Below are 25213 nucleotides of genomic sequence, written 5' to 3' on the forward strand. Positions count from 1 at the left end.
CATTATCCAGTTTTTTTCTAATGGATTTCCTCATTAAATCCATACTTTGCTTTCCCTGTATTCTCTAAATGTACTTGGTGTATATAGTGGGTGCTCCATTCACATATGAGAATAAACGAATAAGTGGTTAACGATGTCTGCAAGTATGGAAAATGAGAGTGGATTTCACTTGTGCCCCCTAATTGCGTATCAGGAAATAAGACAAGTAGCAAAACAAATCCCCATTAAGTGCAATAAATGCCCTAAGGTTCAGTAGTGGCCAAAGGGGGAGCAATGAATTCTGGTGGCAGCAACTGTGGGAGACAGGCAGAGAGACTGTCCCAGCAGCTTACAAAAGACCCTGAAGAACGAGTAGGCAGCTACTGGCTGCATGTGGTGGAGAAAAGCATCCAGACAGAAAAGGCACGAATGGCAAGCAGGTAAGAGACTCCTGCTTCCTTTATGCTGTCACCCTAAATTCAGGGGATGCAGAACCTCCAAAAGAGTTCAAGTTTTGGCTCCCTGTCCAGAGGTAGCCCAGGTATCCAAACATCAAAGTCCTATCGTAGACTTTGCTGCCAATTAATTGTGTGATTTTTAAGCAAGTTGTTTCCCCCTCTGGTCCTCCAGTTGCAGCACCTCTAGAAACAGCTCTAAAAGTCTGTTATTTTCTCCTATGTTTGCTCCAGCACACGTTCTAAAATTGCCAATACAGAAATTATAAATTCATTTTGATGGTTGTTTTTGTTGATTTGTTTTTTAATGATTAAGAGAGGGTCTACAGAATGTCTGTGTGCCACTCTATTGCTTGACTATGGCTCAGTGCACAAATCAATTATGAAATGCTGCTCTGGATTTGGGTAAATTTCAAGCCTTATGTATACCATCTGGCCAGTCAGCCCAGCCAGGATAAGAACAGGGCAGTTCTGTGATTGCCACACCATTGAGCTTCTCAATGTGGGCTCCGTGGACCACCCATTCCATATCACCTAAAGTCCTTGCTAAAAATAAAGGTTTCTGGATCCAATTATCCACCACTCCTCCAGACCCTACCAAATTAGAATCTCTCATGAGAGGGGCCCAGAAATCTGCACTGTTAATAAGAACGTCAAGGTAATTCTTTCTTACACACCCTCAAGTAGAAAGCCTCCACCTCTTAGCTTCACTCTGTTCTCCGGCAAAAAGAAAACAATAAACAAAATGCTAACAACAATGGCGGCTAGCATTTAATGAGCGCATATTCCGTGCCGCGATCTGTAGCAGGCTTCTCCGGCTGACTTCTTTTCTTGCCCCAACAATGTTAAATAACTCATTCAAGCTCATAACACAGTCAGTGCGGGGAGTCAGGATTTGAGTGCATGTTTCTCTGACTCCAGAGTCTATGTTCCCAGCTGCTAACTAGACCGCCGCCAGATATAGTGCTTAAGGGCTGCAGCCTCAGCACCTGCCTCAGTGAGTTCAAATCCCAGCTGCACCATTTACTAGCTGTGTGCCATGGGCAAGTTCTTCAGCCTCAGTTTCCCCATTTGTAAGGTGGGACTAATAAGCATTCCTGCCTCCTAACGTGGTTGGTTGTGAAGAATAACTGAGGTGATTCACGTAGTGTTTAAAAGGGAACCCAGCACATCACAAGCACTCAGTAAGCACTAGCCATTACGATCCAGCCTCCCCTTTCTCCCGCCTTCAGGCTCCTTGGTGGCTGTCACTGGTCCCTAAGGAGGTCTCTGGCAAGCATGAGAAGACAGATCTGAATAAAATCTATCCCCTCTGCTGGAAAACAGCCCATAGGCACATGCTCTACCAACAGTGGGTCAGTAATGTGGTCTTTGGAGATAAAGGACTGCACATTATTTGAACTTAAATGTTCAAAGGGCATCAACTCCTTTCTACACAGAACACTTTCAGCCCTGCTGCTGCTTTTTCTTTCATGCTTCCTAATGGTTCTGTCTGTCATTATGAACCTTTCAGTTCTGCTTCAACAAAGCACAAAGGGATTCCATCCTTTAATCCTCAAAATAGTTTGTCTTTATAGTTCAGCAGGTAAGAGAAGGTTGCAGAAGTAACTCCTGAAACCCGGCTCTCATTATGTCAAGAATGGCAATGTGTTGCTGCATCAAAGCATGCGTGATAACAAGTGCTTTCAGGCGGTGAGAACTGCTCTCTATAATCTGCCTTCCAAGTGCCCTCTTGACATGGAAGAACTTCTTTGACTACCATCAATCATCATTAGTAGCGAACGGTGCTACCTGTCCGGGTGACATCTCAGCCAAGGAAGGAAGTCTCATCTTTAGAATGTCAGCTACTGCAAGACTGAAAGTACAGTGAAGTACAGTGAAGGCTTTTCTTCTTCCGTGGCAAAAATTATTCCATAAGTCATGTTTTTACTAAATCTCCTAAGGAGGTACTTAAAATTATTCATTTTTCTTTCTAAATGAAACTATTTTTACAGTCACGCATAGAATTTTAAATAAGCCACTATTTATGACCACAGATATTTCAAGAGCCCAGAGAAAGGAGAGTCAGCAGAAAAAGTAGCATTGCCACACTATCCTCATGCAGATCCAGTGATGTGCCTGTGAGCTTCCACGTCCATCCCCAAAGCTCCACCCAGAGGAGATGACGCATGTGAGGTGCACAAGGCACAAGCCCCGCAGACCATGGATCTGCTGACCACGCAGCAAATTGTCTCCTCCTTTGGAAAAGCCAATCCGCTAAGCAACACCCAAACATGGCAGGACCCACACAAACAGGCAGCTCACTCCTGGACAGGATGCCTTTTGCTGTACCAAGCTGAGACCTTCCTCCCTCCGAAGGGGACTGCATCTTTCTCAGATGCAGAATGCTTTAAACAAACGGGGAAAAGACACTGGTCCCATAAGAATCTGGTCTTTTTATCAGTAAATTAATCAAGCTTGAAAACTTCTCAGAAACATCCAACTCCAGACAGTAAATGTTTGGCTCAAGCTTTCCTCCATAACCTGCTGTGAAACCAGTTGATTTGACCTGAGATCCAACTCTACAGTGATGATGTTTTCTAGCCTGGGACGGTGTCCAGTATGAGCTAAAGTGTGAGTGGTAAAAGCTTTGTAATCAAAAGTTCTGCATGAAAGAAGGGACCTCCTCAGAAGTTTATTTTGATGGACGGTGACCTATAATTTTCTGAAACACCAAACAAGTTTCAGGGACCAACACTGAATCTGTGCAACTATTTCAACAAGAGCAGCTGAGCAAAATATGATGCATGTCATATAACAACAAAATGTTCTCATTAGAAACCTCCATCCTAGAGAAGGAAACTGTCTGAATTAGAAGGTTTTTCTGCAGAAACCAGTTACAAAGTTCAGAAGTGTTTCTTGTGCTTTAATACAGTTTTTAACTTTGTAAACCACATCCAAGAGGCTTGGCACTTCTGCATTACTATGTTTAATTTTTTTTCTATTTTGGTTAAAAGGACCGTAGGAAAAGACTTTTCTGGCATTCTTGTTCACTTGGTTACATTTGTATAAAGTTCTGATTGCCAGTTGCTCAGATAACAAGTGACAAGGCAGAATTCTTTAAAGCATTAAAGTTCCTTAAATCTAAGGCTAAATCTTGAATACATTATTGAATTCTTTAATATCCTGATGCCTAGCAGATTGACAGCTACATATTTGGCATGCTTTTTTGTTTTTTGTTTTTGAAGGGGTTTTTGGACCTTATTTTTCATTGCAGATTCACTTGGCAATGGACAGTAAATTTTGTAAACTTGCATCAAGTTTATGAATAAAGAACCATTTAAAATTTTTTTTAATTGTTTAAATTAGAATTAGAATTATAAGGAGGAACTTCACTATCCTGAGAGCCCCAGGACCAACGCGGCTGAGGCTTCATTCTGCCCTCCACCTTCACCCGCTCCAGCTGCTCCTGGAGCTGTCCAGTTTCTGCACATGAAACATACGAAAATACAGAAACAGCTGCCTCTGCCCCTGACCAGGGCACAAACTGCAATAATGAGTCAAAGAATTATTGCAAAATATTATGAATAACGCAATCATATTACAAAAAGGGCTCTTATGAGATGGATGGGATTAAAATCAAGAAAAAGGTTTACAGAACTGAAGGAACTGAAGTCCAGATGCTGAACACATTTATCCAAACGTCTAACTAGAGTAGATTCCCACTGCAACCACTTAGACAAGGAACAAAGACCCTTGGTACCTCCTAGAATCTTCTGTCTAGACTAAGTCCCTGATGTGGACCTTCTTGCCGTCCCCTCGGTCACCAAGCCATGCAGCCATTCTGCCCCAGCCCTAGGCCTATGTGGGTCTAATTCTAGTCCTCAGCCCCCAAGGGAAGGAAGCCTCTGGGCTTCAGGCCACATGACAATGACCTCGCAGTTGCCTTCTTTGCTCTTGTTGGAGGTCTCTGTGGGCCATAGGTCAGGAGGCCCAGGTCTTACTTGACCCAGCATTCTCAATCAACTCACCTGAGTCAATCAGGCCTTAAGCGTCCATCTGTGCCAATCCTTTTTTTTTTTTTGCATGGAAGCCAGACAGATTGAATGACTTGCTCAAGGTCATAGCAAATTAGCCAGGCCTTCTGTTACCCAAGCCAATGGTTTTCACTTGGTGCCACTGATGAAGCCTGGGGCTATAGACCCTGTTGAGCCCTGCTCCTGTTCCCAGGGATCCCTATTCTAGCTGCTGACAATGCTACTCCTAACCTCACACCTATAAACTTCTCCAGAGAACTGGCCTTGGGTGATAGAGCCACCTTGACCAAAGATGCCTGGGAATTATCCCTAACTTAGGGCTAGGCTGTCCCTAGCTCAGGACTGATTGGTACAAGGATACAAAATCCCCACTTCCTTGCCTCGAGACAGAACAGACTCTAATGCAGTGGATGCTACAGAGCACCCCATGGGATCAAGCTGACACTAGGCTTCACCTGAAACTACATTCTTTCTCCCGAGGATGCTCTTTAATAAGTCACTTGCATAAGAATCCCCATCTACATCTAGGGAACTTGATGCTGTGCTTCTCCATGAGTGTTCCAAGCTGGCATCCTGGTTCAGACCCCACAGTGGTCCAAAGGCCTCCATGGACTGTCTCTATCCAGAGCCCATCAATATGAAATCCAGTGCCCGGATAGCCAGGAAGAGCTCCCTTGTCCCTTTCAGCTTAGAAGTCCACCCTTCCCCAGGGAATAGCACCCAGCCCCTCCTTCCTGCCATCTTAGATCTCACCTGACTTGTAAACAGAAGCTGAAAGACATATTCTGAAGTCAGTAAACAGTCAGGCCGCAGTTATCAGCAGCAGAACATTGCCTAAAATACAATCAACGAGTCATTCTTCCGGTTCTCTTTAGGGAGGAGAGAAGCCTCCCCCAAGGTCCCTTAACTTGCTTCCTGCAGTGCGAAATCTTTTAAACAGAGAATGGGGGTCTCATCACAGCATTAACAAGCTACCCATTGCCCCTGAAATGACTCTACTCCACTTCCTTAGAGGAATCACTGTGCTTGCTCCGTGTTCTAACTGATGCTCTCATCCGGATGCAGTATTTGGGATGGGAAGACATCATTTCTGGGGCTTCTTATTCAACTATGACTTGTTTAGAAAAAACAGCATCCTCACTGAGTTTGGACGTGTTTCCTTCCTGGCAAAGGTCAGATCATTGACAAAATATCTGGAGAATTTATAACCTTCTTTGTAACAATAATAGCTGTTCTTTTACAGGACCTAGTATGTGCCAGGGGCACCAGAAATATGCCACTTCTAATCCTCATAACAGGTAGGGAAAATGAGGCTCAGGGAAGCTAAATAATACGTCAATGTCATGTAACAATTACATGGTAGAAACAGGATTTGAACCCAGGTTCAGCTAACCACAGAACTTGTGATTGGGCCACCTCACCGAACTGTGCTTGCCATTGCTCCAATATTTGAGGCTGGTTCTACCCTGCAGTAATGCCTGTTCCAAGCTAAGCTTCCTATAGAATTATTTATGTTCTTGAAACTGTACCACACTCTCTGATCTTGAGAAAGTGAAGCAATATAAAGGGTGACTGCGGTAGATAAAGATGAGGATCAAAGGGGGCTCTGACGGGAAGATGCAGTAAATATACTCTTCCCTCTTCCTCCCATAGGTATAACTAAAAACGGGGACATTATATCTAAAACAAACACAGCAAGACTCCAAAAGGTAAAGAGAAGTCAAGAAAGTTAAGGACCTCAGGACCCAAGGAATGACATGGTGGTGAGTTCCTAGATGTTCTTTTTTCTTCATATATTCCAGACTAGATACTGGAGAAGCCAGCAACCTGGAAATGCCTACAGTCATAGACAAAAATAAAGAACTCTTGTCTCTAACCCAAGAGCCAAGGAAGAGGCAGCCTAGTCCTTTTCAGATAGAAAACTTTTAGATAATAATCACTCTACTCCAGCTAAATACTACAGGAAAAACCTGCAGTCCCACCGCCACCCCACCAGCAAAGGCCTAGGAGCAGAGACTCTACCGAGGTGTCCCAACACCCCCTTCCAGGATGATGTCAGAGACACCTGAGTGAGGAGAGTGGACTTTCATCTCCTCCAGGTGCAATCCCAGCTGTGGAGCTGTCAGAGGAACCTAGTGGAGATTCAGGACTTTACCACCCACACTCAGCAGTAACCATCCCCAGGAGTGTCGGGGAAGTTCATGTAGGGAGCAGTGTCCAAGCACCCCTCCTGCTCGCAGCCAGAGTGCTGTAGCTTCAATGAGCAATTACTTTCTTGAAACAAATGAAAAATTGGAACGATATGACAAAGAAGTAGGAATTCTCAGCAAAGGGAAAATAGAAAGAAGAACCAAATGGAAATTTTGGAACTAAAATATACCATAACTGAAACTAAAAAAATAAAAAAGCTCTCACTCCATTTTGCCGTTGAGATGGGCTCAACAGCAAAATGGAGCAGATAGAGGAAAGAATCCATAAATTTGAGGATAGAAGTTAAACAGAAAGTAGACTGAAAAAAATGAGCAGAGCCTCAGAGACCTGTGGGATTATAATGAAAGATCTAAAATATAGGTCTTCTGGCTCCCAGGAGAGGGTAAAGAGGGTGGGCCCAAAAAAGTATTTGAAGAAATAACGGCTGAAAACTTCCCAAACTCGGCAAAAGACAAATTCAAGAATTTCAGTGAACACCAAACAGGGCAAACCAAAGAAATTCATATCAAGACACATCACGGTCACACTTCTGAAAACTAAAAACAAAGACAAAAAAAATGTAGCCAGAGAGAAATGATGCATTAACTATAAGGGAAAAGCAATTTGAATAATACAGGACTTGTAATAAGAAATCAAGGAGGCCAGGAGGAAGTGGTCCAACATTTTTCAAGTGCTAAAAGATAAAAACTGTCAACCCAGGACTCTATATCCAGAGAAAATATTCTTCAGAGATGACACTCTCAGAAGAAGGAAAACTAAGACAATCCATTGCCAGCAGACCTACCCTGAAAGAATGGCTAAAGGAAGCTCTCTAAACAGAAAGGAAAAGATAAAAGAAAGAGTCTTGGGATACCAGGAAGGAAGAAAGAACAGACAGAGCAAAAACATGAGTAAAATACAACAGACTTGACTGCTCTTTTGTTTTCTAAATTTAGTTTATGATTAAAGCAAAAATCATAGCACTATTTGTGGTTTTCAAGGTATGCAGAGGAAATATTTAAAACAATCATAAAAGGAGGAGGGGAAAGGGAGGTAAGTTTCTACATTTCGGTGGAACTGGTAAAATGTCAGCACTAGGAGACTGTGATAAATCATCTGTATATAAATGTAATACACAGAACAACCAATAAAAAAAGCTACATAAAGAGATACACTCTAAACCAATGCAGGGGACATGGGTTCGAGCCCTGCTCCAGGAAGATCCCACATGCCGTGGAGCAACTAAGCCCATGCACCACAACTACTGAGCCTGCGCTCTAGAGTCTGCAAGCCACAGCTACTGAGCCCATGTGCCACAACTACTGAAGCCTGTAAGCCCAGAGCCCATGCTCCGCAACAAGAGAAGCCACTTCAATGAGAAGCCCGTGCACCACAACAAAGAGTAGCCCCCACTCGGCGCAACTAGAGAAAGCCCGAGTGCCGCAATGAAGACCCAACGCAGCCGAAAACAAAAATAAATTAATTTTTTAAAAAAACCACACAACCGATAAATCAAAATGGAATTCTATAAAATGTTCAAGCAGCCCACAGGGAAGCAGGAAGAGGGCAAAGGAGAGACTGAGGAGGAGGGAGTGGGGGTGGGTAGAGGCACCTCCACCTCCTATGCCAGGGTTACTCCCGAGCTAACTAGGCCCTTTTCATGGGGGACAGCAGTCTCCCTGCTGCTCAGGGGTGTACCTTTGGGGCAGGGCCAAGGGGAGGAACTCTCCAGGCAATTCCACAGAGCTTTGCCTCAGGAATTACAGTGGGTTGGGGATGTTCGTACTGACAATCATGGAAGGCTCTTGTCAAAGCCATCAGGCTGACCTGCCAGCACACCCAAAGGGGCTCCTTGCCTGGGGTTGGGTCTCCGCTAACCTTCAGCACAGTGGAGGCCCCCTGCAGGGGGAGTATGGTATATTTACATGCCAGTTACAAAAGCCAAAAGCCCCACTCTACAACCTATACTGCTGGAAAAAATTAATTCAGGTGGCTTTGATGAAGGTTGGATGCAGCTTGGAGAGAGGAAAGAAACAAGTGTGTGTCATGTGGAGCCACGCCCCAAATGCTTAAAGAAATGAGCTGAGTTCAGAATCAGACAGCCTTGGTAAACTCTCCCTACCAGATATAAAGACTTACTTCAGTCTTAGAAATACTAAAAAGAAAATGAATCCTGAGTTCCAGTGTAGTTCAACCTCCCTTTAATTGTATTAGAGGCAGGAATCCTGAATCCTTCCAGGCAGGTGGGGAGCCCCCAGTGTTACGGTAAACCATTTCATAGGACCTGCCAGCCCTGTGTCTCTTAGAAGAATGCTTCTGAAAACCTTCCATTACAGTTGTTCATGATTTTTAAGCTTTAAAAAAAGAAAAATGTACAAATATCCTGGGGATGATATTTGTACATTTCATGTCATTCATTATTGCAAATGTAATTTTAATCAGTTCAACATAAAAGTATCTTAATATTCTCAATGATGGCACCGGTAATTTTAAATATTAAAATCCACATTAGGAAAAAAAAAAGGGGGCTCTGATTCATTCTCTCCTTCCAAATAAGCACAATCAGCTTGGCACACACCTCCAATCTTCCTTTCTCCTCTCCCCTCGTCTTTCCTTCCTTTTGTCTTTTCTCTTTCCTCTTGCTTTTCTCCCTTAGGAGGTAGATAACAAAGAGCAGGGTTGTAGGGGCAGAGTCGAAGTTGACCCAAAAAAATCTAATTATTCCTTCTCCTTCCACAAACTCAGAAACCTAAGGCTTTTTATAAAAGTAGTAGTTCTATTTTTCCCCCCAAAATCTCTGCTGTTTATGTTTGCCTTGTCTTTAGCGAACTCTAATAGATTTTTCTATTGAGTTCTGGTCTGGATCCCAGGTTCCTAAAAGGTGTATTTGAAGACAATACCAGGTAGATTCCCTTGAGTTTCTGGATACAATCTTCCTTTCACCGAAAGGCAAACAGCTCAAAGAAGGCTCTCCTACACCTACATCCTCCTTTGACTTCCCAAGAGCAGGCCTGGCAACTTGGAAAATTCTGGAAGGTTGCTGAAAATTCAGAAACAGGGTTTCACGGCTTTTTAAATACCGTTAAATTTGAAATCAATGCCTCAAGTTAATTTGGCTCTTTCCGCCTTGAGCTGATTAGTGAACACTAAATTTCATGCTAACGCTCCCAAGCCATTTGCCTGCAATGCGGGAGTCACTTTCCAAATTCCGCTGATTGCAGTAAAAATATATATGGTCACATTATCTCTTGACCGTGGTTCTACGGTATTTCTCTCCTCACACAGGTGGGCTGGTGTTTACTGTATTAGACCATCATGCTCCAACTTCCCACTGGCACATGAAGTTAGTGGTTCTCTAAAGCAGTCCTGGAATCCATTACCATGGAAACAAAAGGTACAAAGAGTTATTTTTATCTCACAGGAAAACCTACAGGAACTCTAAAAAGATCAAAAGTGTTTTCAAAGCAAAGGTTTGTAGGGCTAAATCCATTCTAGCTTGGGTTAAAAAAGTCTTGGGGTGAAACAACAAGGCAGGTTAACAGAGGAAAAATGAGGGTGGTAGGATGACAGCAAACACACAGCAGCTGGGAGGCTCTGCAGCTGGACAACCGGTGGACACCTGGGGCTGCTCACCAAGTCTACCCCCCAAAAGTGGCTTTAAAAACCCAACTCTCTTCCTCTGCCAAGGTACACGAAATAGGATTAGAACTCTGGTCTCTCCTCATGTGTGTGAAAATGAGTCGTCTGCTTTTCTGACATTGATAATATCATACAAACTTTGGTCCCAACATCTCCACCCGACCATTCTAGACTAGACTCAGTGGAAATGAGGACTAAAGGAAGGAACCTTAACACAAATATGTTCATTGTATCATCTCTCCATTTGATCTAGAAATTGATCCCGTGTGTTGAGGAAACGCTGTCATGGGTCATATTTTAGTTTGAGAAAGGAGTAGGTACAAACCACATGTATTTGTTTTAGTGTCTCTGTGTTTTCCTGAGGTCCAAGTAGTTTCACCACATCCTGCCATTAACTTCAAAGAACAATTTTGGATGTGTTAGTCCTTCCATGGAAAACTTCCTGATACATAAACTGCTCTGGCCATCTGTAAAAATACAAATTCTTCCCATCCAGCCTCCTCCTCGAAAAACATCTGGTGCAGTAGGAAGCTCCCATCCACAGTGCTGAAGGAGAACACGTTTCCTAACATTTCCCAGGGGCAGGAAAGGCACACGGGGTCATGGCAGTCAGACTCCATTCTTATATCCAGGCCACTGCCCACTGAGGATGTGCTGGGCCAGGCCACCTGCCATCCTGGCCACTTCCACTCTGAGAGTATGAGGCTTAGAGAGTTGAAGCCCTCCATGTTAACTTCCCTGCTCAAAGGCAGTCTTTTAGAATGGCAAGGAAAAACGAATTTCACTTAGAGTAGGGTTAAACTAACAGCAGGAGTATATTCAGGGGAAAGGAAAGCATAACAGAAAGGATTTGAAATCATACTGTATGAAAGACTGTGGAAAGCAGTGGTTGAAAGCATGAGCTTTTGCATCTGTCAGACCAAGGTTTGACTATGGCTTGGCCGCTTACTTTCTAAGTTATCTAAGGAAGCTTAGGTAAGCCTCGTTTCCTCATCTGAAAACCATACTTATCTGATGGATTTGTACCTGGGATCAAATAAGATCAGGCATGCTAAGTGTTTAGCACAATGCCTGGCATTTAAGAAGCTCTCAGTAAATGTTAGCTCTTATGCTGTTACTGTCAGGAGCAGATTAAACAGTAGAAACTTTTAGCCTGGAGAACTCAAGACTCAGGACAACCAGGACCTTCAAACATTTGAAGAACTGTCCCATAAAAAAAGAGACGCATCAGAAGACAGGAGCAGGGCCAATGGGTAGAAGTGATTGACCATGACCTCTGTTCCCACCCTGAGCATCAGGATTGCCTCACTCTCCAAATGACTGGGTGGGCTTCCACATTCCTTATGGAATTAAAGCCATTCCTAAAACTGCTCAAGGGGGAAGAAGATTTCAGGTCAGAAGAGAGAAAAAAAAAAAAAAGAATGCCATTACAAAATGGAGTGGGCCAGTTTGTGAGATTATTAGCATCAAGTGTTTAAATGCATCGTCAGGATGCATTCTTTTCGTACCTCTCTGTGCCAAGGACCATGCCAGGTACCCTCAGAGACATAAAGATGAGTAAGACATGTTTCCTGCCCTCAAGAGCATTATTCTCTAGAGGGGGATTGAGTGGAGATGTATGTTTAACACAATTAAGTGGGACAAAAGGCAGCACTGAATCACTAAGTGTTAAGGAGCTTAATAGATGAGATTCTGCTTTGGGTGAAAGGCTTTAATAGACGATCTCAGAAATGCCTTCCATCCCTGAGGTTCCACAAAGCCAAGTATTAGGGGAACTAGGGAAAACAACTGTAAAATAATAAAGAGATTATTCTGTGCCAAGCTTCCTAAAACATTTTTTAAATGTTTATTAGTGGATACGATATCTTAAAATGGTGTTAAGTCTTCTACTGAGTTTAACTGAGTTATATAAAACAAAGTACAATGCAAAACTGTGTACTTTTCCTTCATAAGATCAGTTTTCTAACTGGGCATAGCTTTTTAAGGGTAATTCTCATCATGTAGACGTGATCAGCATTATTTATAGGTTTTACATTTCTTTCACGTCAAATCCTAAACTTGTACCACTTTACTAGAATGAAATATTGATGCTATTAAACACCATGAAATGTTTTAAATAAGATGTTAAAATAATATTTATTCATTAACCTTGGACTACTATAGTATTTTAGATCACTGATTTAACAACTAAATTTCTTCTTATCACATTCTATGCCTAACACTGATCAGGAGAGGCTGAAATTTAACTGTAATTACAGTCCAAAAAGACAGGTTTTCATTTTAGTTCCTCATAGTTCAGAGAAACACTTAAGGGTAAATACAAGTTTGAAGCTTAAAATCCTGATTCTCCCAGCATGTGCTTAAACTCACCCTGCTTCACATGCAGACCCTCGGCCGGGCACTGCTCTCAGGACCGTGTTGGCTCAGATCAGCATGGAGGTGACAGATGGGGCATTCATTTAAGGAGTGGTGCTGGGTTATCTTATTTTTGTTAGAGAAGGATACTGTGGGGAAAATATTCTCCACTTAATCTATTTTACTTTCAGCAAGGTGTTACCTGTAAATATTAAGTTACACACACGCAAAACTCACTAGGTACTTTAGCTGTATGCATATAAATGAAACGAGGTAATCCAAATTAAAAAATGGAATTTCCGGTATCTTTTCTCCTCAGGCAGAGGGGAAAAAAATATCCAAGGATTTAAAATTCCAACCCAGTGGTTTCAAAGACAACAAAACATCTCCCATCGAGCTCCCATTTAAATCGGTGGGGTAACGAGAGTAGAAATTACAAGTTAAAGTACCGCAGCATGAAGAAGAAAAATAAGCAGTTATGCCATTTTCAATACAGAACCTATTTCCAAGTCACTCAAAATGCTTTAACTTCGAATATTGTAAATTCTCCAAATTTTTTTACCTTACTGAGATCTATTACCGCTTTGTGAAACGGAGAAAGTGCAGATATGATTACTCCCAGTTTCCTCAAGGCTCAAGAAGACAGCAAGGAGAAGCTGTGACCCTCTCGAGAACAGTGGCTTTCCGTATTGGATTGAGGCAAATAAAATCGATTCACTGATAATGCATTTAATTTCTCTCTCAGCAATTAATTGTGTATCTATGCTTAATGAGAACAGTATAAACAGTCAAGATAGGCGTGTGGCAGATGAAAAGAAATTTTTTTGATCTTAAACTACGTGGATTTCCAAAGTGCAAAAATGGGGGCTGGGGGTAGGAATTCTCTGGGGTCCACTAGCTCCTTGCTTGAATCGCACAGCAATTCACCTCCTGTATCCACTCCTACCCTGAACTAGAGGGCTTAGATTTCTGGCCTCTGGATGCTCAGTACCCACTTGCTTGGATTTTAACTGAGGTCCCGACTTTCGCATTCAGTGGGAGCTGGGGACATAACCTTCCAACCCTCCCCGTTTTCAGTCCTCCTAGAAGACTCTTAAAGGGGTCCTTTGAAGTTCTGCCATAGCAGAGAGATGCTAAGCAGAAGAAATAAGGTTTCCACTTACTTCCGTCTTCACGGAGCTGAAGGTATCAGGTCAAAGGTTCTGGGATTCCCCACACCTGGAAGAGCCCTTCTCCTCGCCTGGCCTCTGGTTTATACACTCCTACCCATCCCTCTAGGCCCAGGCCGATCCCACATTACCATGGGTAACTCGACTCATAGCTGCAGCTTCCTCAGGTGAAGTCGGCCTCTCTTCTAAACCCTGGCACCATATCACAGCCTTATCACATCGTTTTATACTGTTCGTTGCTATTGTATACGTGTTAGTGATTTCTCCCCAACGAGATTCTAAGCGATGTAAAAGCTTTGAATCTTCTATTTCTTTCTTAGTTATCCCCAGGAGTGTCAAACACCATATACTTCCAGGATGCTGAATAAACCCAAACACCTGCTGGGGATTGGCTAGTACCTAGTTCACCTGTTAAGTTAAAGAACGAGAATAAGTGGGTAATATATTGGTATTTCTTCACCGTATTCTGCTTGTCTTGGTGGGGAAAAAAGAGCTTTCACACTTACTGAGTTTAAAGAACAATACCAAGAACTATTCAGCAAACGAGACGGCTTAGCTCCATGCCAGAGCCTATTTGGACCTATTGATTGCATTGTTTCTTGGTCAGTGACAGCACCTTTAATGCTAACCTGCCATTGTTCACAAAATAAGGCAAATCAGTACAGACGCTTGAGTATTGAAGTAGAGGTCTAACTCAAAATGAATATCCTACTAACGTGGACGTCAACATCTCCCTCCTCACTACCATCATCATAACTATGTATCAGGGATCCTACTTAGGACTTCATGCACTTTACCTTATCTTCATTTAAAACCTTATGAAGGAGGTACTATCATTACTCTTCAGATGTAAGAAAGCTAACGTTTAGATCACTTTGCTGTACACCTGAAACTAACACAACATTGTAAATCAACTATACTCCAATAAAAATTTTTTTAATTTAAACACACACACACACACACACAGAAAAGAAAGCTAAGATTTAGAGAGATTAACTAGTGTACTTAAGGTAATATAGCTAATAAGTGTTACATCAGAATTTGAACCCAGGAAGTCTGACTACAAAGCCTGACCTATTTCATATAATTCACATTAATCTGTTTTACTCCAAAGAGTATCAAGCACCACTAGATAAGTATTACAATAATCTATAATTTGAAAAGACAGCTCCTGAGGATAAATATCTATAGGACACAAATATCTCTACAACAAATCTGCATAGGAATGATATGCCATTTGTTCTCTAAACAATATAAATGCAAACAGTCTCAGAGCTGAGATGACAAATCACTTTGAGAACTCTACTACATAGAATTGTCACAATGTTAAATACTTAAAGTTAAAATGTAAGAAATAGCACAAACACTAATAAAAGTTAGAATTCACTCTTGATTCATGTAAAGGGAAGCAAGGGTGAGCTGGAGCAAGAATACATCACCATCCTCACATCCCAAGGGAGCCCAGGGTGGCACTTCATGACTTCGAAGGTGGGCCTAACCAGTAGATCCGGGGCTATACTGTACCAAGGAACCCAGCCTCCCCAAGCACAGAGGGAGCCTGGGAGAGTCTTGGAAGGAGACAAATGGCCAACATTGAAAACACATGTCTATCAGCTTGCTGGGCCAAATGAAATAAAGCAGCAGAGATTGGCCTCGTTCTGGAAACAGATAAAGGTGGCTTTGGACAATGCTATACCTGGACCCCTTCCCACCCCACCAGCCTGGTGCTCATTATGTATTTAAAATACATAAAGATTACATGTATATTTTTATGTTATTAACGGTGCTTAGAGATAGGGAAAGTCCCTATCACAGCTGAAAGAGATGTCTCTGTCTTTTGCCAGAGAATGTGTTTTACCAATTAAATGGGTAAATAGGCCCTTTTCCCCCTCTGTGGGTAAAGGGCCTCTTGTGACCCTCTATTGATTAAGACTGCTGTGGAATGTTATTTGCAATCTTATTGCATAATGGAAATCAGGAGGTAGCTGTCATGGTTTCTGAAGACAGACTGCTGGTAGCTGAGACAAATCGCAGCCTCTTTCGTCACTTACTCTTCTCAATCCCCTGTCAATGTGTAGCTTACAGGCCAGGTTTCTTAAATCGGTCTGCTCCACTGTCACAGGTAATAAAAATGAGGAAAAGTGATCATCTGAGTGACCCTGCTTTAGGAACCCTGTTCAAGTGACCATTCTGCTGATCATCACTCCTGAGCCACACATCATTTAATAAGGAACACAACTTCCAAAAGAGCACACAGTTAAAAATAGATCCATACAGCAGCTGTTGTGATTATGACCAATAAGAACAGAAATTCAACCAGGCATGGATCAAAAGAAAAACGGCCGCTGCCAGACAGAACATTGTTCAACCTCATTTTTGTCTTGCGTACTTTGACTTGCTAAGTCAGCCAGCGGACGATTTGCACGGAGCAGAGTTTCTCAAAGTGTGGTCTGAGAAACGGCAGCATCAGCATCACCTGGTTACCGTTAGCAATGCCAGGTCTCAGACCCCAACCCAGACTTACCGACTCAGAAGCTCTGCCGGCGGGGATGGAGGGGGGGGGACTCAGCTTCCATGCTTCACAAAGCCTCTGGGTGATTTGGATGCATGCTAGAGTTTGACAGCTACTGGGCAGGAGCCAGGGGCAGCCCTCGGATGCTAAGTCTTCCCGCAGAAAGTACAGCTGTTGGTTGTAAAAAGTTATCTTCTGAAGAGTCTGGGAAGAAACCAGTCCTGAAACCAAATAAAACCACTGCCATCTTCAATTGTGCTGTAAGCTAAAACTTCTCTTTAAAAAAAATCAAGTCTTGGGCTTCTCTGATGGCACAGTGGTTGAGAGTCCGCCTGCCGATGCAGGGGACACGGGTTCGTGCCCCGGTCCGGGAACAGCCCACGTGCCGTGGAGCGGCTGGGCCCGTGAGCCACGGCCGCTGAGCCTGCGCGTCCGGAGCCTGCGCGTCCGGAGCCTATGCTCCGCAATGGGAGAGGCCACAACAGCGAGACGCCCGCGTACCGTAAAAAAAAAAAAAAGTGTATAGCACTGTCACAAGCCATTCTCTTGGAAAGACTCCTCACTACTTTCAAAACAACCTCGTTTTTATTTTTTTATTTATTTAAATTGGATCAAAGATTCTTTAAATTCTATAGTGCTTTACGACTTTCAAAAGTTTCACACACACGATTTCATATAATCCCATAATAACCCTTTTTTCCCCTCCCCCTTTATTGCCTCTCCCCTCTTCCCTCTCCTCACTCATAGCCGCTAGTTAAAACAAACTTATTATTTAAAACACTCAAAAGATAGGCATTAATCACTACGTAGCGTCTTAAGAGGTCTTCAGTATTCACTGTAGGATGTCAGACCTTTCGAGGCTAGGAAAAGGGAAAGTTAGAAATACTTAAGTTCACCAAGTTTAAAATCTGCTCCACCCAACAAGTCAGGATGCTCCTTTAATGGTCTGAGCACCTGACCACTACACTGCTTCTAAGTTACTGCATGTCATAAAGAGCCACCACCTGTGAGGTGGGCCTGTATCATGTGAGTCTGCTTATAGCGAGGTGTTTTTGGTAATTCATTAATTCAGCCCCTTTGTTGGTCCAAGAAGGGGCTCTATGAGACCAAAATTCACTCTAGAGCTAATAGTGCCTGGAATGCCTCTAGCATTGTTTTCACTTTTTTTTCAAATGATAAATGACCTTAAGAAATTAAAGTCAAGTAACCTATCAGTAAGGGATTTATTAAATAAATGATGCTCTCTTCATATAATTAAAAACCAAGCAGCTAAAGTTTTACAGTTCTCAGCCCTGGACAAATAACAGAATCATCTAATGATCATTTAAAATATACCAATGCCAGGGCTCCACCCCAGTTTCATTGGTCTTGGGTAGGGTCTGGGCTTTTTTAAAACCTATCCAGGTGATGCTAACAGGCAGCTAGGGTTGAGAATTACTGAGGTGAATCTATATTAGCCAACATGGAAATCTCTCCCAGGCATATTGCTATATGAAAAAGAAAGCCATAAGACATATCTATTAATAAAATTCTGTGTGTGTATGTGACTTCACGAAGAGATATGTGTTTGGATGTGGTCTCTTTCCATTTTACACTATTTACTTATTCATTGCTTAGACTTTTCAAAATGAGAATGTGCTCGTGTCTTTTACTTATTTAATTTTTAATTTTAAAAATCTGTTTAGAGGAAATGTGAATTGGTAGGAAAATGAGGCAGCACATGAAAATATAGGAACTCCCAAAATATACCACCTGTCCTTTCTCCCCTTCTCCTTCCTTCTGTTCCTTTTTGTCAATGAGTACAAAAGTAAAATATACAAAATCCCACTTCTGTTCTATCTACCCAACACCTACTATTTCCAATATCTGGGATTGGGGTGAGGGAGGTGGAGGAAGTGGAAGGGGTAGAGAGATATGGTTCATTCATTCATTTATTCAGCAAACATTTATTAGGTTCCCAGATAGGCCCATACTAGGTGCTAGAAATAACAGCAACAAACAAGATATATATGCCCTCATGGTTATCATGGATATCATCCTGCCCTCGTGGAGCTTTGTTACATGTAACAAAGAAACTTAATGTAGTGGAGAGAAGTAAGAAAAGACTTCCCGAAGCGGAGGTAGACCTTTATCTTGGGAGAAAAAGCAGCCACTAGAACTTTAAGAAGAGGAGTGGCATGACCACGTCTGCATATTTACGTGTCTCTATGGCTTCGAGTTGTGTCAGTGACCATGGGCCATGCCCATTTCCCCCTCTACCCCAACTTAAGGCCACTAAGAGAGAACATCCATCGTCTCTCATCCGAGGTGAATAGGCTCTTTACAAAATTAAATTAGAGCTTGCTACAGGAGCAAAGCATTGACTAAAGGAATCTATCTTTCAATTTTCCCTTATCTGTTTGCCATCAAATAAGATTAAACACGAAATGTTACCTCTTGCTGAGTTTATTGATTGGGCTCATTTTTCTGCGCATCTAACTAGATGAGCCTGAATACGGCAGATATACCTGTTCAGAGTTTACAGTTAAGAAAGCCCATTGTATGCAATAAATAACTCGCAAAATGCTTGGCTTTATGGGAGTGGTTACTGCAACTAGTAGAGTCTCTTGGAAGAAAATCTATCTTTGTAAACATAGCAGGATAGGCGAGCACATCCAGGGTAATGGGATGCTCCACTGTACTTCATTTACTTAACACGAAGGTCAGTTTTAGCCACTTAAAACCAGGACACTTCCACATGGTGAGAAATTATCTAGAAGTAATTCTAGATAATTATAGAATAATCCACACGTGGATTTTTATTTGATTGCTTTGGGAAGTATACACTACAGACTATCTAACCCCCATCCTTCAAGAGTTGAAAATTAATTCTCTAGGTAAAGTTCACCAGAAAAACATGAGAAATTATATATGACACTGTCCTTTTCTAACCCCAATGCATCTATGTGGACATCAATATGTGTTACCTCCTACTATCAATGTGCTATTTTTAACTTATAATGTTCAATCTTTGCTCAAAGTAAGACATACGATTAGTGTTTTGAGGAACAGATTTGCTCTAATTTAAAAGAGAGGGGTGGAAATGTTCTAGAAAGGGGAAAAAAAAATCCGAGCTCTTTATAAAACATATGCAAATTCCTCGAAACTGCTTTATAAAACAAATTTAAATTATGGGCTTCCCAGTCAACATTTCCAAAAGGCCCTCTCATTCTTTTTTAATTCTTTTCAAACTAAGCAGTCTCCATCTGAGAGCTGGACCCCTCTTTTCTTTGGTCTCTCTGCAACACAGGCGCCACTGAAATGGCATATTAACCCTCATGTCGGTTGGAGCAGCTCTGGGTTCTCTGGGTTTGCTACTCTGCAGTTATGGGTCACATTATCCTAATCGATCCTACTGTTATCTAAAACCATTAACTTGGTATAGGGATTAAACAGTCACCTAGGTGACCACTCTGCCGCCATGTTAACCCATATATGACACGTGTGTGTGTACGTGCGTGTGTGTCAAGGCTGCGTGTAGTGCTTCTGAAAAGTTCAGATCATTGAAGTCTTTTCTGTGACTCAAACTTGTTTTCACTCCCAACACACCTGACAAATGAGACACTTCAATCAGTAAAAATGGTTCTAGGGAGGGGGTTGGGAGACACACACTCACTCACTGTGTCGTCACAGGAAAAGCCTCTGAGGTAGTTTTGATAGCCTACACACCCGCCCCCCAGGGCATGAGGAGAGAGGGTGTAAGCCCCGCCCACACTCAGGGTTGACAATCACTGGTTTAGTATGGCATTCAGTGCCCCAAGGGGCGAGGCCACAGGCCAGCTTCCGCCCCCCCCCCCCCCCCCCAATGAAGTCTGGCTCCACCCCCTGCCCAATTCTCCGCTGAAGTTAAAGAGCTGATTTTACCATTTGCCCCTGAGCTTTGATAGGAAGAGAAACAAAGACAGGGCAACATTCCTTCCCTCTGGAGAAAAGCAGGACCAGCTATACACCACAGCAGAGGAGTTGCCCCTCACCCCACAAGGTGCAGGATCTGGGGGGCTAAATGAACCTCCCCCCAATGCCTGAATCCCCTTGACAAAGACAAATCATTTCATTGCACCGCAATTAGCGATCCCACGGAAAACAGAATCCTCCTCTGACTTAAACACAGACATGTTATATGCAGATGACTGATAACACGTGCATAGCTCCTCTCCTGAAACGAGGCTTCGATTAGGAGAATGGAGAGGGATACGAGGCCAGGAGAGGCTGCCACAGGAGGGCCAGACTGAAGGAAGAGGAAGATGGGCATGCCTGGGGGACTTTGTCTCCTTCACAATGTAGCCCAGGCAGATAACACATGGCTTTACCGGGACTGTCCAGAAAAAGAGAACTGGGACCTTCGGAGATTACTTCTGATTTCAGCCCAAATATTTTCTATACAATTTTAAACAGATTCCAGCTACATTCTAAAAACCCCAATTAATGCTTATTGTTGAGCAGGACAATAAGTAAATTCATTAATCAAGACCTTGTTTACATCCCTCATGGTCAAGGTTAATTGTGTTTTTCCAAACCAAGATGCTCGACCTTCTGTGACTCCATTAATCCAGGAATAAGTGGCACTATACTGATACCCAGGCATCGTTTTAGATACTATGGGTCATATGCTGTCCTGGAGGGGCCCAAGCGCCATAAAACTGTCCTAAATGTTTAATTTTATTCAGGTCATAGCATTTGTTTAATCAAATTATTATCTTTCAAAATGGAACTGTAAGCGAATCCCCAAAGCATTAATTTGCTAATCACTCCTTTGATAACTATTCTAATATTTCATGTCAGTCCTAGCATATGTGTTTAAACAGAATATATATTCACACATAAAGTGAAACATTTTCTATTCCAAGAGTGACCATCACCATTTCATAATTAATATCAGTGTGGAGTGCTGGCTGGAGGTCTCATATGAATCGTCAAAGTAAACTAAAGTAGCACAAGAACAATTAAGTTGTAATTATCAATTCACAGTCATGTGGTTCCAGGTTCAGCTGGAAGATGGGCTGACCACTTACATCTTCTCACTTACTTGTAAAAGACAGATTTTTCAAGCCCCGCTTATTTGGTTAATAAACATATCTGCTTCCGTATATTCAATGCTCATTCCGGGCCAGCATACCGGTCTTAGTCATGACATCTACCGTAATCAACATCTATCTCCCCCTGGCTAAAAGTCACCCAGTCCCTGTGCTTTGGTAAAGGGTGGCAGCCCCTTCATGTGCAGACCACAGTCTCGAGAATTCACCTATAGCACTGGACTCTGCCCAGAGTCGATGGTGTTGTAATTCTCCCACGTGATCAATAAGGTCCCTCCAGAGTTACCCAAGAATTGGCCAGTCAGTGAGAGAAGAACAAAGCAAAGAGAAGCCAGGTCTAGAATGCATAAAAACAAAACCTACCCTTCAGTTGGCCCGATGTCCCCTTTGGCAGCCCAAGCAGACGAAGGACACGGTCAGGTCCTGGTGGAATCCTTCACCTGCATTATCTCATTAAATCATCCAACAACCTAACACAGTGTTAACATCTCCATTTTACAGATAAGCTGATTCTTCAGCAAAATTAATGTAAACAAGTTTTGAAAACCTCAACTGAGCAATTATCGCCTCCATCCCACTCCTCAAATCCTTGCCCACTTTTGGCACCAGACTCCAGGAAAGAGACAGGATTCACGGGAATTACGATGGGATTGATTGGAACCAGAATTAGTTTATAAGGGGAGAGTAACAGGAGGGAGATGAGCCTCACGAAAGTTTCCCCTTCCCTAAAAGTGGGTGTTGATGAGTTAAGAACAGAAAAGAGATGCTTTGGAGCATCGGGGGAGGGAGATCAAGTCAGAGAGGAGAAGAGAACTGGGAAACTGGCTGGAGCTGGACATCACCCCAGAGCCGAAAATGCCATGCGGCTCAGAATCAGGATGCTGGGAGAAATCCAAGATCCCAGGATGTTGGGGTAAACCTGGAGCTTCTGGTTCTGAATCTTGCCTCCAGGCAAGGGGTCAATTAGCGCAAGAGAAATCACTAACAACTTTCCAGTCTCCCTTGAATGTTTCCAGAGATGGACAATTAGAGCACCCTTGGCTGCCTATTTTAATCTTGTGTCCTCCTCCTTGCCAAGGGGCTCTTCCTAACGTCTGGCTCAGATACCTCAGGCATTCCCTGACGCCTGTGTGCCACTCCTCAGCACTCCTTAGACACAGAGAGCTTCTGCTCAGCAGCATCCTCACCTGAGAAAATTTCATCCACCTGAAAATAGTCACTAAGGGGCCTCTTACCATTCTCTCCTCCAAACTTAGGGAATTCAAACAGAAGCTGGGGGGATGTTACAGACATGAACCAGGCTAGATGGTCCCCCAAGACAGCTTCCAGAGCGGAAAGCTTTTGATTCGAACCCTTCTATTTTCTGAAGTCAGTTTTCCATCGCTTTGTTCATTGTCGTCACTGTATCTGTCATCTGTCCAACTTCTCCATATTCTTTTAATATTTTTAAATCTAATATGCACAGAAACAGCTTCTCACAATATTAAACGAAGACTCATTAATTCAGAGTAAGCTGGAAAAGTCATGTCCCACTGAGTAAAAAATCAGAGTGAAAAGTATTTTCAATTTTTAAAATTATGTCTATTACAAAGGACTACATAACGGATGTTAATAAATAAAATGAGAAAGTTAATGAAAGATGAATTACAATAACTTTATGTTTATGGGACTTTCTGCTTTCAAAATATTGTTCCATGTGTTGTTTTATTTTGCCAATTTTATTCAAAATGTAATCTATAGATAATAGATCATCCAACCTAAACCAAAAAGTCTCGAATTATCCTGCTAAATCTGAACTTTTAATTCAACAAGAATTACATATAATTATTCTAAGTCTGCATCAGAGCAGTCTGAATTAATGAGGTTCTGCTCTACTGTAGCTATAACAAACCTGACAACTTTATGGCCATCTTCTAGCCCAGAGTGTCACTCCCATCTACCCATTAGTAATAAATACTATTTCTCCACACAGGAACTTTTGTCATAACACAGCATCCCACGTTAAAGAAATTTCACCAAGTAAATTATCTTAAATCTCAAATACCATAGAAATGTTTGATCTGATAAATGAGCTAAGAGTTCATCAGACCCTCGAAAAACACTTGCTTTGCTTTAAAATAAGCCTCAATAAACAGCATATCCCAAGACACTGAGGACCCGACATGTCATAGAAATTATCACCTTTCTGTTTGTTCAGAAAAAAAAGATCAAAATTAATCCAATTCATTCTTTTTAAAAATGGAACTAAATCAACACTTGTAGAAACCTAGACACAAACCCCTCTCTGTGAGGAAACTGTGGCCCTGAGAGGGTCTACGAGCATCTTCACCACATTCGCTTTCCTCTTAAACCTGCAGTTGGAGTCAGGACAATTTATTGTCTTTCCACAATGGTCAGAGTTGCCTAGTGCCTTTACCTACCTTAAAAAGTCTTAAAATGTTAGCCACCATGATGGACACGGAGCTCGCAGCAGCACCTATGACGCCAGAAATCTTGTCGGGCTTGGTGAAAATGGGTGGATCTCCATTAGCACACTTCACGTCAGACGCATCTTTCTCTATCAAAGCCTGCACGAACGTTAGTGACTGCTCCAAAGCGTAGGTGTCCCTGGAGCAGGTGTCAAGGATCCGGACACCCAGGGTGACATTGGAGAGGAGATCAGGGTCCTTATTAATCTGGTCAATTGCATAAAGCATGGCCTCCAATCTGTGGATCCCTTTTTCCTTCTTCAGCTCCCCACAAGGCACCCCTCTCTCTCCCTTTGCGTGGACAGGAAAGAGACCTCCCAAAATGATGTCCCCGTCCACTCGTATGGAATGGGCATACTCTTGGCTGTGAGTTCTTTGCATCATCGTGAGGATCCAGTAGAACTTGGCGGTCAGGAGGAAAAAACAAGGACAAGAGGCTGATCGCTTTCCCTCGAATACCATTTTCTCCACAGGTGGTGTTGCAATCCAAGACCCAAAGTTTATTCTTGCCACCGAAGAAGGGGAACCACCTGAGGCTGTACCTTCTGGAGGCTACCATCAGGGCCCATGGGGAAAAGGCTCTGTGGGTTTCAGCAGGTGTTCTTGATTTGAATGTCACAGTGAATTTCCATCAGACCCCAAGGTTCAATTTTATTTCCATATAAAGTCAACTTGCCTGGAATGATGCAAAAACTAGAGCAACACCTGAGGTTCTGATGCTGGGATGAGGTCACCAATTCACATCCTTGAAGTCAGCCGTGTAGCAGAATTATTCCTGGGAGGCTGGAAGCAAAAAAAGAAAGGGTTCAGTTCAAAGGGTCTACATTTTTCATAATTTAAGACCTGTTTGCACTGACCTCTTTTTTATTGTTTAATTTTCCCTATTCAGTAAGAAACTAATTCTTTTTGTCCCCTTATGATTCTGAACACCTGGCTGCACTGCAGCTAAACAGAGAGATTGATGACACTTGTGGAGCAAGGGAAACAGAAACGTATCAGAAACTAGGTTGATTCTCCCAAATCAGAAAGCATTTTTATGTACCATTTCATTTCAATAAATCCAATTTCTGTGAAGGTAAAAATCCTGAGATTGATGGCATGAGTTCTTTTCAAATCTGTTTTTACTTTTTACAGCTGTCTGAATTTAGCATTTAAATTTCGTCCGCAAAATCAGAATGAAAGGCTATTTTCTGTGATGTATTCAACAAGCCAGTCATTTGTTAATGACATTTTTGGTGCCTCAGATTTCCCAATGGGAAAAAGTGATTATTCAATCACAAAAAAAAAAAGAGAAAGGAATCCACCCAAGGAGCCCAAAATGTATAAGTTTTAGAGCTTGTGAAAAGATTAAACATAGA

At 42.4% G+C, this 25213-nt stretch overlaps 1 protein-coding gene across 2 annotated transcripts in view; it reads right to left on the bottom strand.

The window, feature by feature from the left end:
* The window catches only part of GRM8 (glutamate metabotropic receptor 8), a 755282-nt gene that overhangs the window by 721066 nt on the left and 9003 nt on the right, over positions 1-25213 (bottom strand). For both annotated transcript variants that reach the window (XM_029233599.1, XM_029233597.1), the window contains one exon: positions 23808-24630. In XM_029233599.1, the coding sequence (XP_029089432.1) occupies positions 23808-24317 (510 nt within the window). In that variant the 5' untranslated portion in view covers positions 24318-24630. Of the gene's footprint in view, positions 1-23807; positions 24631-25213 lie in introns of those variants that run through there.

Source organism: Monodon monoceros, unplaced genomic scaffold, assembly GCF_005190385.1.
Source record: "Monodon monoceros isolate NGI ecotype Baffin Bay Population unplaced genomic scaffold, NGI_Narwhal_1 Super_Scaffold_2, whole genome shotgun sequence".
NCBI lineage: Eukaryota > Metazoa > Chordata > Mammalia > Artiodactyla > Monodontidae > Monodon > Monodon monoceros.